The sequence below is a fragment of the Spinacia oleracea genome, chromosome 3 (genome assembly GCF_020520425.1).
Source record: "Spinacia oleracea cultivar Varoflay chromosome 3, BTI_SOV_V1, whole genome shotgun sequence".
NCBI classification, from domain to species: Eukaryota; Viridiplantae; Streptophyta; class Magnoliopsida; order Caryophyllales; family Amaranthaceae; genus Spinacia; species Spinacia oleracea.
In genome coordinates this window covers 134246947-134265556 of record NC_079489.1, presented here as the reverse complement: position 1 = coordinate 134265556, position 18610 = coordinate 134246947, and the positions used below count along the sequence as shown (strand labels likewise).

Sequence of the window (18610 nt, the reverse complement as noted above, 5' to 3'; positions counted from 1 at the left end):
GCATGGGCCGAGCAAGGCAGCAGCGCCCATCCGTGGGCCGCGGGATGATTGCTGGACGCCAAGCACAGCAGCAACATGGGCTTAAGGCCACATCGTGCAAAGCCTTGGCCGGCTAGGTGGCTTGCGAGTCAAGCAATCTTGTTTTCCTAATTCTACTGAAATTTGATATCTTAGGTAAAAATGAAATACTTAGTATTTGATTCTCCCTAGAATTCTAATGTTATTAATTAATTAGAATCCTAATGGATTTAGTTAATCGATTCCTAGTAGGATTCAAACTCCTCTATTTCCACCTATAAATATGTGGTTCATGATCACAATTTATAATGCAATTCAATATACTATTCTAAATTATTAAGTTCAAGAGAGAATTTAATATTTGCCTAACATTATTGTGAGTTTCCCGAGTGCACATAAAAATTTAGAGAATATTTTAGTTGGTTGAATCTAAGGCGGATCCGAACGTGCTGTGGACTATCTACGGAGGGGCGACATTTATAAGAGGGTGCGTGGAAGATGAGAGGTTGATGAAGAAGGTGTTTAGTTTCTTATGATTTATTTTGAGTTAATTTTTTTTTTAAACTATTAACTCAGAAATACTAATGTTTATTGTTATTGTTATGGAATATTAATAACAATGTAAGTTAGCTAATTAAGTTTTGATTATTTATTTTTAGTGGTGTATTTGAGGTTTTTTTTATGGGAAGTCTTTTGGGTTTTCCTTCTTTTAATACAAGTACACATTAATATTCATGTCTTTTTAGTTTTCTATTTTACTTATGAAAAAAAAAATGAGAGATTGATGAGGTGAGACACATGTCTCATTATCACCTATGGTTTTAGTTTTTAAATACTAGAGATAGATGTTCCTCGTCAAAAGAAGAATGAGCGTTTATGAGTAACTGTTAAGACCCATTATATTCTATTACTAAATTTAGGTATCGTGTATGTACTTAACGTTTAAGTTTTTTAAGAAAAAAAAATTTGGCGAAATAATTTGCACCAGGAAATGACACGTATCACTTCCAATATCTATTTTAATAATACGTGACAGTAGAAGCATAATATAGATCCTCGTCAAACGAAAAATAATATCATATCTCATACTCCATGTATTGTAATTACTTGTCCTTTGGGTTTACAAATATCCCTTACACTCGGGAGTGACACACATACTAAGATAACTCTTTTATTTTAGGAAAAATTGATTGTAAAAATACAACCTTTAAATGATCTACTTAAAAATGGCAGATTTTATGTTTATCTAGGAATAACACAACCTTTTGGCCTATCTTCTTTTAAAAGACTCCCCTCTACAATAACTTGCTAAAATAGGTAATATGCAACACCATTTTATAATCTTCTTGTTAATTATATAAAGAAAATATATTTAATTTGTGAGGTTGGTTTTCATATTACCTATTGTAGCAAGTCATTTATGAGGGATCCCTTTAAAAGAAGACAAGTCTAAAACGTTGTGTTATTCTTAGTTAAACGAAAAGTCGGCCCTTTTTAAGCAGATCGCTTAAAAATTGTATTTTTAGAATCAATTTTTCATTTATTTTACTATGATATTTCTTAAATATTGGCGACAAATCATTTGAGGTTACATTTAATTAGTGCAAATGAGCCTTTAAACAAAAGGTCTTGTATGCATCCGTCTACAATGAATTTATTGTGTATCAGAGTAACTTTTACCCAAATTTTGTTAACTTTTAACATGTCTGAGGAAATTTTAATTATGAAAAGAAATTGTAAAATAAACATTTTAAAGGTTAAATTTTATTTTATTTTATTTTATTTTTTGATAAGGAAAGAAAGCTGGGCGGACTACCTAGTTCACCCTTTCGGGTGACCCATCATTTCAGATGAAATACATGGACTTCGAGCAAATAAGATAGAAAACAAACAATAGAATGAAACTTACGTTCTAACCTCATATTACCCCATCCTCAGTTCCATATAAGCTTAGATTTCAAAGGTAGACGATTAGCCGAACGATATATGATGACGCCCCATCCTCTAGAGCAAGCTCGAAGCTCGACACTAGATACATTATTAGCGATTTTGAAAGGATACATTTATTAAAGAGAAAAAAAATATCACTAAAATAATAGATAGCTTTTACATTTTATTGCAGTAACTTCTAGACATCTTGAGCTAACTTTTACCATACTAGTTGTTGGCCCGCGCGCTATCGCGCGCGGTCCCCCAAGATAGTCAAATCTAATTAGTGAAATTAATAGCTTAATTATTTTAGCTAAAATATCTCAGTTGTAGTAATTTGTTAATGTAATTCTAGTTTTCATTTTGAGAGTAAGTAATAGATGTATAAAGTATCTATTACACACATATTATAGTAAAATAGACACCAAGAATGACACGTGTCACTTTCTGGTGTAAAATTTTCCCGCCAAAAGACTATTTCCTCTCCTTTTGAATATTAAAATATTAGACGACTTTGGTAAATATTTTACTCAAATTGTTATAACAATAGTAGAAAATATTGTTACTAAATATTTTGGTCAAATTAACAAATCAAGCATATCAAAATATTTTGATCAAATTATCATATTAGACATATAAATATATAAAATATATAAAATATATAATACGTAGTAGGACGAAAAATGCATATTAGATGATAAAATGAGTATGTTCGAGATTTATAAATTACGCATTAGATTTAAGAGATAAATATTTCATAAAAAAATGGACAAATAATAACTTTCGAATATCCATGCGTGCACGGGGGCTAATCTAGTTAGTTATATAAAATGTCCCTGTAATATAGTTGTGATGTTTACTAAAAATATAGAAGAATATGAGAACTTCATTGAAGGCTGCATATTCTTTTTGAAATACATTATTCAAAAATAAATAAAATTATACATCATATCATATAATAATTTTAAGCTATAATTACAATAATACTCTGTATGGCTCAATAGAAGTTTTCATTCTAGTCAATCATATCCTTTACAAAGTGTTGGATAACCATTATTGTTATGCTGACAAGCTAGATTTAGCGGTAAAACTTGACCCAACTTAAAAGGCTAAAACGACTTATTTGTATCGGACTTGTACATCAACTCTAGAGGCAACAATAACATCTATAAATCAATAATTTTGAACAACTTCCACAACATTATGGCGGTAATGGTGCACTTGGACATCAGCGCAGGTCATTTGTATCCTCTAAGATCCATCGACCTCTTTCTAGATGTGCCCATTTCTGCTGGAGTATCTTTATATAGAAAAAGAATTATACACACATCAGCTTATTTGGATACATCAACATAAAAATCAGAAAGAGATAGACTGATTCGGTTTTTCACAATGTGCATGAAGGTTAATGCAGAAAAGATGCTTGATCTCTGTTGCAAAAAGGTACTTGGAACCTGAACCCATTAAATCATTAATGCACAATATAAATCAATCTCCTTCTAGTTAGATATATTGCAGAAAGTTAAGTGAACAACTTACAGTATATATATCCATAGACCTAGAAGAGCATCGCAATTGTTGGACCACTGAAGCCTTGATGACGACATGTGTCTGTTCTTTGCAATGCAAAATTAGTTCAGTTCAATCAAGTCTGATCTCTGTAAGTTTCTACCTTTCAAATCAAAGAGACCTATACAAGAATCGATTACACAAACACGTTAGCCAACAGAAAAAGCTGATCGGTTATGTATCATAAACCACAACCACCTCATCCAACTACGACAGATCAATATAGCAACATCAAAGTGAACAAGAACACAAAGGCAACCAGATAAGTAGCATTTGATGCAGAAAAGGCAAGAAAGTTTTAGGTAGGAAACTCGAAAAGACATAAACCATGTGTAGTGTACTCATAATATTGCCCCAAAACACTATACTCTGTATTTTGCATGAATAACATTGCATCAGGGTGTTCATAAATGATATGCTACCAAAATCGGAACAAAGTAAAAAAACTAAAGATAGTATTATTACTGATAAAACACAATTGTTTAAGAATCTTGTCTCTAAATTCTAGTGTCTATCCATATATATCTTCTTCACTCCCTCTCCCTCTCCCCTTCTCTCTCTAACTGTCATCTTTAGGTACAACTTACTTTTTATCCCTCTATCTATAACCCTGTCTTCTCTGTTTTCACTCTTTCTCCCACAAGAATTATTACTGATAAAGTCATAATTTTTAAGGACAAAAGAAGCTTCTACAAATGGATGAATATTTTGTATTTCACTAACATAGAGTTAATTACAGATTTACAGACCACAAAAAGAAACATAGTGAACATGATTTAGTCATGAAGGCACTATTCAACTTCTAGCATAAATCAAATTTGATACTCATATAAGGGTAGGAGACGGGTCGTCTACCCAAATTCCCAAGACTACTCTCCAATAATCCAAACCATGAATATGTTCCAAAATTACTCCCATTCTCTGACCCAAATACTCAATATGCTGGAAGTAGTGCACAAGTAACCTTGGTGGCTTGTTGCAGACCTAGCTACATTAAAGGTTGTTCATACGGACTTTTCCAAGCACGTTCATTTAACTCAACCTCTTTACCAAGTCTAACCTCCACAGTCAAATTATCTTTGTTCTCCAAATAGAAACTAATGTTCACATTGTTTGCTTACGTGTAGTCAAATATACGAAGTAAAAGTGAAAAATAACGAAGGAAAAAACATACGAAGTATATTACACAGTAAAAATGAAAAAAATCAAGGAGAAACTGCTTGAACTAAACTTATAGTCCAATTTACTTTCGGTGGTTTGCCTTCCACATATTATTCCATCTATGGTCCAACATTCCAACTTACGGCATGCAAGAATTTTCTAGAATATGCATTTGACTTATTATTGCATCAATATACAGTAAGTAAAGTACCTGCGCTGAGCCAGTGTCATGATTATCAAGAAATGTAATAGCCTTTGCAGACCAGAAACTCAATATTACACCAGGTGGCTTCCCCTTGGAATCTCAAAGACGACAATATCTCACTTAACATTCCCCTAATGTCCAAGGCAAGTGGAAATAAAAAAACTTAACAACATGACAATATGATTTTGTCTAATGCCTAAAGTCGATTTACAAAGAAGCCATAAGCTATTTAAACTATACATGAATTTTACAATTATGTTCAAAAAAAAAAGACCCTAAGTCCAAACTAAAAATTGTGCTAAAAAACCCCCTTTCTTCAAGCAAAACTAAACGGTCATAGATGATTAGATGCCAACCTAACTAAAATAAAATCAATTGCTACAAAAAGTAAATGATAAGAAAACGAGCAGTGGTACATTAATACATGAAAGCCATTTTAAGGGGGGGGGGGGGGGGGGGGGGGGGGAATACTCTAATGAAAACACCATTAAATTCAAGATGGAGCTCGGAGTATAACGACAAAAACAGTGTTCAACTTTCATAACAGACTTCATTGATTTAATGGAAGTAATATATGTGGACATCTTATACATTATAAACACCAATACGCTTTTGAGAAATGGGTATCGGAAATACTTTAGCTAACAATGCAGAAAAAACATAACCCATAAGCCTAGGGAAATGATATATCATATATCAACTAACAGCATATAAAATTTTTCAATCATATAATATTGACAATATATATATATTAAGCAAAGCTTTATTTAATTTCTTGAAGAAGAAGGTAACATAAGGCCTTAACTTCAGTAGCTCAAGCTTCACCCTTGCATAAGCTCTCGACCAGTTGAAAAATGTTAATAAGCCAAACTTCAGCAGGACATGGTACATCCTAATTTTGCAAGCTTTAGGATACCTCTCCCTCTTGGACACTCGTCATTTCTCAACCCCAAAATGCCCAATGGAAATGTTATGCAAAAAACCTAGGGAAAAATTAGAGGTCCCGTCTCTTCTTATGCCACTAAATAATCCTTTCAAATGAATACATTGTATTAATCTCAACATCTCCTTTACCTCTTTGTTTTCACTTCTAAGTAAACAAGGGAGTCACAAACACTCTCATCCTTTTACTTTTCTTCCTCTTCCAGATGTTAAAAATGAGTTAGCTCCCTTATATATAACAAACTTTCCCCGAAGAATGGGGAAGAAGGCTGATGACAAACTTCAATAAGTTCCTGATATAGTAATAACATCTTATCATGCAGTAGAGTTGTACAAGGGTACAACATTGTTAGGAACTTATTGATATGTGCTTGTTTTCCCTCCTATCCCTTTGACCCTTTCTAGCAAATGCTATTTCTATATAACGTATATAGAGTTATTTTGTTCCCATAAATCTAGAATGTTGTTACTGAAGTGGAGTTACATGAGTGAACTTAAAGGCCACCAAGTGACCAAACAGTAGAAAGCACTTTGGGCAGGCATGTCATATCCCTCTTTATAGAATTCAAATTGACCCCCTACAAATGGATACATTATGCACAGGAACCCACTCACTTGAAGGGATAGCTAAACTCGGAAGCTAGAAGTACCAAAATAGCAACCACTCACAGAAAAAACACACAAAACCCCCCAAGTACCAAAGGAAAGTCAAGAGCTTAAAAAAAATGTGATAGTTAACCATCACAAAAGCCACCGAGGCACAAAACATAACCTTTGCAACCACCATACTTCGTCCCTCCAGAAAAGTGGAATTGGATATTCAGTTTGGTTCCTGATATTATGTTGTTTCGACATTAAAAGGACACCAAACCATAACTTAACCATAAAGTTTGGAAAATTCCCATAATTAGAGATCCAGATAAATTAGCGACTGTAAATCACTACCCACAATCAAATTAAGCAAGAATCAAATTAAGCAAAACCTAGATCAAATGATGATTTGATAGCAGTACCCCCACAATCAAATACATAAGAAACACATAAAATTGAGCAATACCCAAATGAAAGTAACAATATTGCAGAATTAAGCAATACTCAATCATCGTCTTGTACTATGAATCAATTAAATTGAATTGCAAATTTCAATGATAAATTTGTGATTGTTAGAGATCAAAAAAGTGTTCGACAACAATAAAAAAAACCCTAAAATAGAATAATTGGATGAGTGCAAGTGAAAATGAACCTCTTGAAAATAACCAAAACCTGTGCTTTCCATCCAACCATGCTTCTTTAATAACCTGAACTTTTCAATTTCAAGAGTTGTAAAAAAAAAAATATTATAATAAATAAACCATAATTAAGAGTGGAATAAAAAAATTGAACAATTGAATGGAGAATACCCACCAGAAGTTGGATACTCGCATTTACCAGCAGATCGAAGAAGAAAGGTAGGAGAGAAGATGGCGGAGGGGCCACCGCGATGAAGAGGAGGGTGGAGGCACCTACGGCATGTCGAGGAAAGGAAATCAGCCGCACGAAGAAAAAGAAAGAGGGGTGGACACCTTAAGGCATTGCTTGGAATCTTGTGATTCTTCTGGTTCATTGAAATCCCAAAATTAGGGATTTAGGGTTTACTGTTAATTCAGAGTATTGATGGGAAATAGGCGAAGGAGAGAGAAGATAGAGGAGGAATAGAGGAGCTGTACGAAGACATGGGAAGATGGAGAGAAAAAACCGAGAAAGGTGAAGAACGCCATTGCAGAGGGGGAAGTAGAAGGACGAAGACAGGGAAGGGGACATCTGGATCTATGTTAATGAAAAACTGACAGCTGGTAATGGAAGGGACGTAAATAATGAAGGAATTTAAGGACGTGGACGTAATTCCACTATTCTTAAGGAGAGTTAAGAAGGGAGTTCTTGCTTTTTAAAGGGGTAGGATTGTATAATATTTATCGTACACCAGTTTTAAATAAGAATTTATGGGCTCTAATGTTTAGAGATAGGCACAAGGTGGGTTGGGCGGGTCACATATGAGTTTGGTGGGTTATGATTTGTGTATTAGTTGACACACGAGTCACGACCAACATAGGGAAAGTCATGTTGGATAGGGTCGTGGTTGTGTCGATAAAAATGGACACAATATGTGATAGGTCGTGGTGGGTTGTGCGGGGCGAAGGGTCCGATGGGTTTGGTTGATTTGTATAGGTTTTGACGTATGATGGGTCAGATATGTCTAGTGGGTTTAGACATGTTATGGGGGATGATGTGGGTTAGGTTCAAGTGTTAAGTGGGTTGGGTGGGGTTGGGTTTTGTGGGTTGGGTTGAAATGAGATGTGTTAGAAAAACTTGACCCACGACACATCGAAAAAGATACCCGTATTGGACAGATTATGTTGATGGGTAATAAATCCGATCCATATGACCTACTACATGATATGTTAGGGTGGGTTGGATAAAACCCGACCCATTGGCAATTTTTACTAAAGAAGTAAAGATAGGTAAATGATCCGTACAGTCATCACCACGGGTAATGAAATGCTAAAAGACTTTTACACGACAATTGCGAGAAAAGCATTCCATGCGGGTGTCCGAATGAATGTCCGGTCGTAAAAAAATTGTGAAATAAAATTAAAAAGGAAATTAAAATGATGGAAATACTGAAAATCCCCACATTAATGATTCATGATTCATCCCCTTTTGCCTTCCCTATAAATACACCCATTTCAATCACATAATGTCACCATCTCAAACGATCCCCTTTCTCATCATTCAAAATTTCAAATCCCAAAAAGAAAAAGAAAAAGGAAAAGGAGATCTGAATTCTGACAATAATGGCAACCCTCTCTGTTCCATCTGCTCTCCCTGATGTCGCCGAAGATGTTGAGCAACTCCACAAAGCCTTTTCAGGTCTAATTTCAATACCTCTGTAAAATGAAAGTAGAAAACATCTATATGTTTTACGTGATCATATGAATGATTTTAAATGATTGGATTCATTAATGGGGAATTGCTAATAAATAATTGTTGCAGGATGGGGAACGAACGAGGATTTGATCATAACAATATTGGCTCACAGGAATGCTTACCAACGTAAGTTGATCCGTGAAGTTTACACTTCCACCTATGGAGAAGATCTCCTTAAAACACTCGACAAGGAGCTTACTAATGACTTTGAGGTCATCTTTCTATTCTTTTATTAACCGTCATTGTCACGATCGAAAAACAATGGTGATCGAATTTTTCGTTGAAATTGAATGTGGTTTTCTCATACAAATTAATGGTGACATATGATCCATTGTTTTGATCTGTATTAGAGGTTAAAGACCATAGAATTCTAGGCAAGTGATGAATGATTAATCACTAGGGAATTGTTATAAGAATTGAAGTTGGTATGGTGGGATCAAATCTTGTTTATATCATTGTTTTTTTGCAGCTCTTTATCCATGATTTAAAAAAAAAAGAACTAAAAAATGAGAATTGTTAGAGGTAGTTTTATTTATTTATTTGTGTTGGAATTTGGATCTATTAAACAATCTGTAAGAAGAAAGCCTAAAGAAATTGTTTGTTTGTTTGTATGAATTGAATGATGCAGAGGATAGTTCATTTGTTTACCTTGGATCCTCCAGAGCGTGATGCTTTTTTGGCTAATGAAGCTACTAAGAAGTTCACTTCCAGCAACTGGGTTCTCATTGAAATTGCCTGCGCAAGATCTTCAGATGATCTCTTTAACGCTAGGCGAGCCTACCATGTTCGTTTCAAGAAATCCATTGAAGAAGATGTGGCTCAACACACCACCGGTGACTTCCGCAAGGTGCAGTTTATTACTATTCCCTCTGCCTCCCTAACCAAAAGCTGCATTTTATTGTGTCCTTTTTCAGAAATCTGAGTTCAAATGTTACATTAGGTAGTACTATAAATCTATAATTCATTGACTTAAACTTGAATCTCATTAACAATTTATGGTATTATGGTGTAAGACATGTTATGGCTACAAATGTGTAGGAAGAAGTTTCTCAAATTTTGATAAAAAAAGTAGAAAAATTTCCCAGAAGTTATGAATTGAACAATTTCAATCATCTTTTGTGCAGCTTTTGGTTGCTCTGGTGACCTCATTCAGGTATGAAGGGCCAGAGGTTAACACGCACCTGGCTAAATCAGATGCTAAGATACTTCATGAAAAGATCTCAGACAAGGCTTATTCTGATGACGATCTCATCAGAATCATCGCTACAAGGAGCAAAGCGCAGCTCAGCGCCACGCTCAACACCTACAACAATTCCTATGGTCATGCTATTACCAAGGTATAAAATTTCGCAGCCCATTTAATAGCCGGTAATAAATGGTGGTAATGAGAATAAATCTAAGGCTCCGTTAGGTAGGGTGGAAAACGTTTTCGTTGTATGGTTTGACAAGGGATGAAAAACAGTTTTTCATAACTCGTGGAAAAACATTTTCCATTTGAAAGGGAGGGAAACCACTTTTCTAACTTTCCTCCTCACCTCCCTCTCCCTTCTTCCCCTCAATTTTCATCCACTTCTCCCCATTTTCTTTTAACGAACCAAACAAAGAAAAAGTAGTTTGAAATTGTGTTTTTCATTGGAAAATGTTTTCCATGGAAAATCATTTTACGCTGAAAATGTTTTACACCAAACCAAACGGAACCCAAGTGTAATTTGGCAAGAAAATAACATCATGATGCCTATGGTAACGAAATTTTGTCTCAAACTTGGGTGTTTTTCTTGATAAATTTGCATTTCCACCTAATACCACTCCTTATATGGTAATGGGCGGTAATGAAAATTTGTAAGAAAATAACATAATTTTGAGCAACTAGCATTACCATGAGAATTAATATTGATTTTCCTTACAAATTTACATACAAATTCATTTTCATTGACACCATTTATAGCCAGCTACCAAACAAGCCGTCAGTAATATGATTTTGTTGCGATTCTTAAATCTAAGACCATCATATTGGTGATTGGTGACTGTGTGCAGGATCTTAAGGAGGATCCTAAGGATGATTTCTTGAAGTTGCTGAGGGCAACTATCAAGTGCCTGACCTGCCCTGAAAAATACTTTGAGAAGCTTCTTCGACTTGCTGTAAACAAGATGGGAACAGATGAATCGGCTCTGACTAGAGTTGTGGCTACCCGGGCAGAAGTGGATATGCAACGCATCAAGGAAGAGTATTACCGCAGGAACAGCGTTCATCTTGATCATGCTATTAAGAAGGATACTCATGGTGACTATGAAAAAATGCTGATTGAGTTAGTTGGTGCTGAGAATGCTTGAGCAACTCTACCTAAGAATGGGGACAACCTGGTTGAGATTTTATTTTTGTTTTCGGCTCCTGTTATTGTTGGTTTTTTCTGTTTTTATTGTACTTCAGAAATATGGTTGAATAAAGGTTACATGGGTTGTTCTGCTAATCCAACTAACAGTCTAATACCAACGAGCACCAGGAAATAGGGAGTAATCTCCAAACAGGAAACTAGGGTGTTGTTTGGTTGCAAGAAACTAAAAGAGGAAGTGTAAGTGACTAGAAGTGTGAGCATAGATAAAAAATGCGGTATCGGTCACGGTCGCGGGATCGGTCGCGGAATCTCGGTAACGGAAATGATGCGTTAGTCGCGGACCGTGTCGTTGTTGTTGCGTAGGAATTTGAAATTTGAAAAAGAAGCCCCATGTCAGCCCCACTCACTACCCACCCTAGTCCCCCTCCCCTAAATCGTACGCATGACATAATCAAATGAATTCCTTAGTCTACCTTCTCTCTTCTCTCTTGTTTTAGATCTGAAAATGGAGTTCTCTATTCTATTTCAGTGGAGTTTCTCCATTTCTTTCCTTTTTCCCTTTCTATTTGTCGAAAACATGGGGAATTTGGCCGGAAACCGAGTAGATGTAAGGTTAATAACGTTTAATGCGGACAAAATTCGTTCGGATCGGTTGAACCGGCCGAGATATCGCCGTTTTTAAAAACACCTTTACAACTTGGGATATCTCGTATCGCCGGCCTCCAAAACCTAGTTAACTCGGGAGATACGAGTTAACTCGGGCGAGTTTTTACACCATGAGTGTGAGTGACTAGAGGTGGGACAATTATCATGTTGTTTGGTTGACATCAAATAAATAAAATGGGGGAGTTCGGAGTTCCGATATGGGAAACGACTTACACACCCTTCCTCTGGTAAGTCGCAATTCCCATGTCATTTCCTGGGAAATATAAATGTAAATTCCTTAGTGTAACCAAACAAGAGCATGACATTTCCCAAATCAAACTTTTGACATGAATTTAATTTCCCAGAGTTCATAAAATAAGTAACTTCCCATGAAAACAAACTTCTGACAAGAATTTAATTTCTATGTGAACCAAACAAGCATTTGGAAAGATACAGTATTTAGTTTGAACTTGCCTGTTTTAATGGATTGGACCAAATTAAGCAGTAATATTGTAACTAGCTTTGGTCCAAAATAACAGGCCATTTTCCAAATTAATTAAGTTAAAAATTAAACTTTCCCAGACAACCTTCACACTTTTAAGGAATTCTATTGAATACTACCAAATACCAATCTACCATTGCTGTTTTGGTATTTTAGAAATGTGAAAAAAAGTTCTCCGTAAACTATTTTCCTTTTAAATGACCCCAAATCAAATGTACACGACTGGACACTGCTATAGGGAAGTTAATTGGGTTGTTGATTGGTTGGCCCAACTACGGAGTTCTATCATAACAAAAGGTGATTTTCCGATTTTCTGTAGCGGTTTGTTTCTTTACTTTGTTTAAGGGCTTTGCAAGAAAAAGAATGTGAACGTATGGTGAGATAGAGCTAGTCACTAATCAGCATACAGCAATCAGGCAACATGAACTGACGGTAAACGTATAGTCATACATGAAAGGAGGATTTGAAGGTAAAATACAATCATACATAAGAGGATTCTGCTAATATAGCCACAGAGCATGCAGAAATCCTTAAAATTAACATAATGGCATAATGCCATAGTCTGAAGCTAATTTATTCAGGTTACAAAGCTAAAACCTACTACCGTGATGGTTAAGCTAACTATAACTAGCTCACAAACCCCTCAAAGGGCAGTGGCATAGAAGGCAGGAAGAGCCTTCATTGATCCTACAGATAAAAGTTGGTCAATATATAGCCATAAGCCATGGTTAGCAGCGTAGGATCTCGGTTAAACCAAAGCAATGCTGCTTTCCCCGCCAGGTGGCTTGCGAACACCACCAAAATAATCTCGGGGTTCCACTTTCTCTCCCTCGGCAAATATATTGCTGCCACTCATCTCTCTCAGCTTGGCCTTGCTGAGAGACTTCTCTGTTGACCCTTCAGGTGCATCCCCTTTGAATATATCGTTACCAGTCAGTTCTTGGAACTTCTGATCATGAAGCTTTCTTGATGACTTCACCACAGGTTCATCACCAAACATAATATTACTCTGCCCTCCCGCAGGCTACAAAGGGATCAAATGCTTTATCAATAACCTACTTACTGTGCAGGAAACTAGCTGTAAACACACATGGAATTTTCATATTTAGATGTTCATATTCTGTTAGGCCCCTTTAGACCCTACCTTCCTGTAACAGTTGTCCTATAAGTACACCCAGCAAGCTCAAGGCAATCAACAGTTAAGATGTTATAACTTATAAGCGTTTCTGAGCAAACAAATAGGAATATAGGATAGGATAGGGGGTAAACAAACTCAGGAGAATCGGAGAAGTAAAAGATATATACACGAAATATACTCACATTGGAAACTCTAACGGAGGTCCGGACAGCTCGCGGCGCTGGCTCTCCCATGTCCTTTTCTTTTGACTCCAATGAACGCGCAGCAGCCAATGAACGAGGAGGATTTTCTGGTGGTGGGCCAAAAATGTCATTTCCACTGAGCTCCTTACACTTGGCATCTGACAATCCCTTTTTGATCCTTGAGTCTGCCTCTGCTTCTAGAGTGCCACTCAGTTCGCGTTGCTTTGCAACTTCCGGTACAGATGTGGGTTTCTTGGGAGTCACACTTTCGTCAACACTAAAAGAAATCTGGCTAATTCCATTAACAGCTTGCTGCAGGTTTAGAGTTACAACAGTGTGAGTCAAGAGTTGCTCTGGTGTGTTCTTAACTTCTTACAGTAAAATATACGAAGTACTTTATACGAAGTATATAAATTAGAATAAACCTGATAAACGCGCAATCCAGTTTTATTAGAATGGGGATTAGCACTACCAGATTCTGTTGTAGAATCATCACCAGATCCAGCAAATATTCCACTTCCAGTCATTTCCTTCATTTTATATCCGGAACAAGGCTTCCTGAAGTAGAAAATAAATAGGCCGGTTATACAGAGAAGTAAATGATCCAGATGTTCTGAAGAATCACTGATTAGTCTAATAAGAATCAGTGCAGCATATTACTATAACAAGAGCAAGGAATAAATATACGTCGTATATCTTTTAAAAGCAGATGAATTTGGATCATACAAGATATTTTAACAAAACCATATTGATGTAGCTGGATTAGCATAGACCAACAGTCCATATGACGAATTGGTTTGTGCTGGACCTGCTGGTCATGTTCTTTTCTTGAGTATGAAGAATGACAAACCAATGTGCCAAAATGACTGATCTGAGGTGGATATTCAACAAAACTAGATAAGACATAGGCCATATAGCTAGGCAGCATAAGTGCATAACCAATATGATGAACAACAAAGGTTTCAGTCATGAATCAAGAAGAAGGTGTGTTTGGGATATTGTAGTGCCTCAATCAGATTTTAAATGCAACTTGAGCTCCAACATCAACAAGATTATCATGATTTGAAGGAAATCAAATCAATCAAAAATTGAGGGGACACTAAATAAACAAGATAAGGGCTTAACTATCAACCAAATTTGGAAATTCTGTATCTGGGCATCTTTTGAGCATGTTTAAATCATGCATGTTGGTGTTTTGTTGACGAAAATAGAAAGGGCATAGTATGGGAAGTAGCTAACAAACGCAAATAGATAGTCTTGAATGATTTGACTAGCACGTTTTCCGAGGTATAACTTTGGCCATAATTATCTCTAATTATCTTGTTCTAAAAGAAACTTAAAATTTAACATTATGAAAGTACATAGTGAGACCAATTCAACGACCTTTCACTTTATATGGTCAAAGTTGGTATATGAATAGTGGCAAAACTAAAAGTGTTGCAACGGAGAAAGTACCATTTTAAAGAAAGTAGGAGCTTAAACGAAATCTGCAATCGCTACACTGATTCATGAATTAGTGTGAAGATTCTACCATACATGCAAGCTTATATAAGATGGACTTCTATGAAACCTCTTGATATAAACAACTTTAAATTTATGGACTTCAATGCTTCCAAGTATTAACATTAGGGTGTGTTCTTTTGGCGTGAAATCTACTTATCTCAACTTACTATAATATTTTCCCTCGTTGGCTCTAAACTTAACCTAAAAATCCGGAAACTAACAATCTCTAGAAAGAAACTCGGACATTAACTACACCCATTTAGCAAATCTACCAAACAGCAAATCCAATATTAGCAAATTAATGATTTGTTGAGTCGTTTTGGTAGACTGTTGGAAGCATTACATCTCAACAAACTCCAATTACCAGATGTAATGCTTCCCACTGCAATATAGGGATCATTATAGTTATTATTTAGATTAATCTAATAATTTAAAGGAATCAAAGCACAGACTGCAGCAAAAATACTCCATCAAATTGGAAGAAAACAATATATGGAGAAAAGAAAAGCAGATCATAAACCTCGAAGCAAGACTCTGAGCTTCCTCCTCAGTGATCTGACCACCAAACAACACCTTACTCACCCCGTCCGACGGCTGAGGTTCAAATCAAACAACACAATCAATAAGTAAATTAATTAATTTAGCAAGCTATCAAATAGAAAAAATGAACCATAAAGAAAAATTATTGAATTAATTTCTAATTGTAATTATCGGAAAAAGAACCTGGTGAGAACGAGAGGCGGAGGAAGGAGCAGGTGAATCATACGAAGATGCTTCGGTCCAAGTGAGTAGATCAGCTGTTGATGTGTGAGATTTTTGACCAGCTCTTGCTCTCTCCGCCATTTTTGAAGATCTTCTGCTTTCTCTCTCCTCACTACTTTTTTTTTTTTTTTTTTTTCTCTTTTTCTGGTAGTACTGTCTAGGACTGAGGAAGACTGAAGATGATGAGATATTCAAAAGAATTTGAATTTCACTGGATACTTTAGCGCTGACACCACACTTAATTCAAATAATTAAATATAAGATTGCTTTTGTTAGAGACTTTCGTAGTCAATGAGGTTTTTAAAGACCTTGGGCGGTGAAGATCAACCACGTCTAGGTAGACCTGTCAAACAGGTTAGGGTAAAATCATGTTATATAAAATAACAATTTATTTTCGATCTTATTGGTCATTCTTAAATTCGGGTAGATAAATGTTTGTTTACGATCATGAATATTCGGAGTACTATGAATGAATTTATATTTCAATCAACAGTAGTAACAATAAAATGTTTATTGTGCTAAAAAGTCCTCAAAATTTCTTTCTTACGGATTACTATGAATGTAATGATTTTCGATCGGTCGATTTGAAAACGGCTTGAGTCGGATTTTGACCCATTATGTTTCAAAATGTTCGGGTTCGGATATAATTGAGTTTCGGGTCACAGGGTTGTATTCAAGACCCGATAATTTCGGGTCAGATCAATTTTTGACAGATTACCCGGTATTATGTATAAGATGAACTTCTTACCAAAAAGTTAGTTAAACATTGTGATCAAATAGTTTTCAATATTTATAATCAATGAAATAGTTAAACTTTCTAATGAAATAGTTATGATTAGGTTCGTTGTGTTTAATAATTTTAGTAAACAACTCTAAAGGCATGATTATCCCTAACCAAATTCCTCCGTAGTTATAGTTTAGGTTTATTATGTTTTTATTCCTTTGCAACCTTTTCCTATCAATCAAAAAAAGAGTCACGGTTTTTTGCCGAAAGGAGGAGCTAGGAGCCTTGGAATCACTAGACTCTACTCTACTTGTTCAAAAATGACGTTTAAGATTTTACAATTAATAATCTCGTGACTCACAAATGGTACGTAGTAAAGTTTTAAATAGATGTCGTGAAAAAAATCTACTACAATCTAATATATATATATAAAGGGGAGTTTTTTGGAGAGCATTCGAAACGCCACGTAGGAATGTCCAGTCACAAAATCATTATTAATATATTTTAATTAATTAAAAATAAAGATAAATTAAAACAAAATCATTATTAATATATTTTAATTAATTAAAAAAAAGGATAAATTAAAATTTCCATTGGATCAAAGTTTCCGTTGGAATGTTAGGTATCAAAATCTTACTTTATGTTAAGAATCCTAACACCATAAGAGTGCTAACACCTAAAAATTTCGTTAGAATGTTATTTACATTTACATTAGAATTTTATTTACATTATAATTCTACTTGGATTAAAATATAATCATTATTAATATATTTTAATTAATTAAAAAAAAAGATAGATACATAATATGATAAAGATAGATTCCAACAAAAAATTATCTTACTTTTCTTTTACCTTTTTGTATATATATACATATAAGCTCATGGCTACCAAAAATCCTACTTCAACAATCCACAAAAACTCACGGTTGATGGTATAATTTTAGTTAATTAGGTCCGTGTAGCCGTAATTAATATACGAGCACACAATTATATACTGAGTATTTTCGTTATTATATAATGGTATACGAAGTAGTTTGCATGGTTCAAAGGAACCTTCATGTGTTTGAAGTTTTCATCTTAATAGCCTTCACAATTTTAGTTGAAGTTGCGTTATAAATGCCGTGACTTGAATTAGAGTTTATATGAAGTATAATCCTAAAACTGTGCTGATGATTAATAAAAGTAAATTGGTTCTCTCCTTAATTGCTTGCATTTCCTTTTCCTTTAAAATACTATAGAATTCCCTTAGCTTCAATTAAGGAGGAAGACTTTGGCCAAACTCCTCAATTGTTTCATTTTTTCAATTCTCCTCCTACCTTCTCAGATCCCTCTTATTCTTTAGATGTTTAGATATCTGGATATTTCCTTTTTTAAGCAAGTCCATTATGTTGGAGATAAACAATTTGTATTTGTTTAAGCACTGTAAAGAGAGAACAAAAACAAATTCAAGATCATGTGCTGCATATATAAACTAATGCTGCAACAATAGGTTTTCCGTATATAAGATGTACACTACAAAAGCAAGGTGAACTCTACCCTAATATCACACATAAAACCGTTAATCACAACCGTGAGAGGTGATGGATGAAAAGAGGTAAACAAGTAAACCAATACGTAAACACAATTTAATTTTAGCCTAAACGGTAACAACTTTAATTGATATAGTTTAGGCTACACTTTAAGCTATTAACAACGTTGTTTTTAATAGTTGGCTCCAACATATTATACTAAACCAAAATAATGGTCAGCCTGAACATAAACGAATCTAAATTTGGGGTCTTATACTGAAACAATAGTCGAACTATTAAAAATAATGCATGGTGTGATAGCTTCTAATTAATTTTTAATAAGTATTCACTTCTCTAATGTATGGTGTGATTATGATCCAACTTTTTTTCCCAGTTTGGATTGCGTTTTTCAGTTGGAATTTGAGTCAGATAATGCTAATACTTTTTTAAGGAGTCTATAATTAACATAGTATCATTATTATCTTTAAAATATTCCTTATGAAAAATGTTCTAACGAAAATTTATC

General features: G+C 34.9%; 3 protein-coding genes across 9 annotated transcripts; 1 reads left to right on the top strand and 2 right to left on the bottom strand.

Moving 5' to 3' along the window:
- Positions 1–2846: 2846 nt before the first annotated feature.
- LOC110791056 (uncharacterized) lies at positions 2847–8422 on the bottom strand. 7 transcript variants are annotated; one of them, XR_008931114.1, is made up of 3 exons: positions 7229–7699; positions 7068–7127; positions 2847–5013 (listed from the first exon to the last, which is right to left on the bottom strand). XR_008931114.1 is itself a non-coding variant. In XM_056840817.1 (3 exons), exons 1-3 carry the CDS (start codon positions 7425–7427, stop codon positions 3579–3581), a joined length of 318 nt encoding a protein of 105 aa, XP_056696795.1. In that variant the 5' UTR covers positions 7428–7696; the 3' UTR covers positions 2847–3578. The 7 variants fall into 7 exon arrangements, 1 of the variants encoding a protein (XP_056696795.1); XR_008931110.1 differs by having other exon boundaries at positions 2847–3247; positions 3487–7122; positions 7229–7696; XR_008931113.1 differs by having other exon boundaries at positions 7068–7122; positions 7229–7696.
- A 137-nt stretch (positions 8423–8559) lies between these two features.
- LOC110780490 (annexin Gh1) lies at positions 8560–11256 on the top strand. The gene is made up of 5 exons (XM_021984871.2): positions 8560–8731; positions 8855–9000; positions 9417–9635; positions 9913–10125; positions 10823–11256. The coding sequence occupies exons 1-5, from the start codon at positions 8656–8658 to the stop codon at positions 11117–11119; spliced, it is 951 nt and encodes a 316-aa protein (XP_021840563.1). The 5' UTR covers positions 8560–8655; the 3' UTR covers positions 11120–11256.
- A 1439-nt stretch (positions 11257–12695) lies between these two features.
- On the bottom strand, positions 12696–16089 carry LOC110791057 (uncharacterized). Its single transcript, XM_021995820.2, has 5 exons — positions 15815–16089; positions 15612–15685; positions 14014–14146; positions 13589–13900; positions 12696–13292 (listed from the first exon to the last, which is right to left on the bottom strand). The coding sequence occupies exons 1-5, from the start codon at positions 15932–15934 to the stop codon at positions 13017–13019; spliced, it is 915 nt and encodes a 304-aa protein (XP_021851512.1). The 5' UTR covers positions 15935–16089; the 3' UTR covers positions 12696–13016.
- Positions 16090–18610: the final 2521 nt, after the last annotated feature.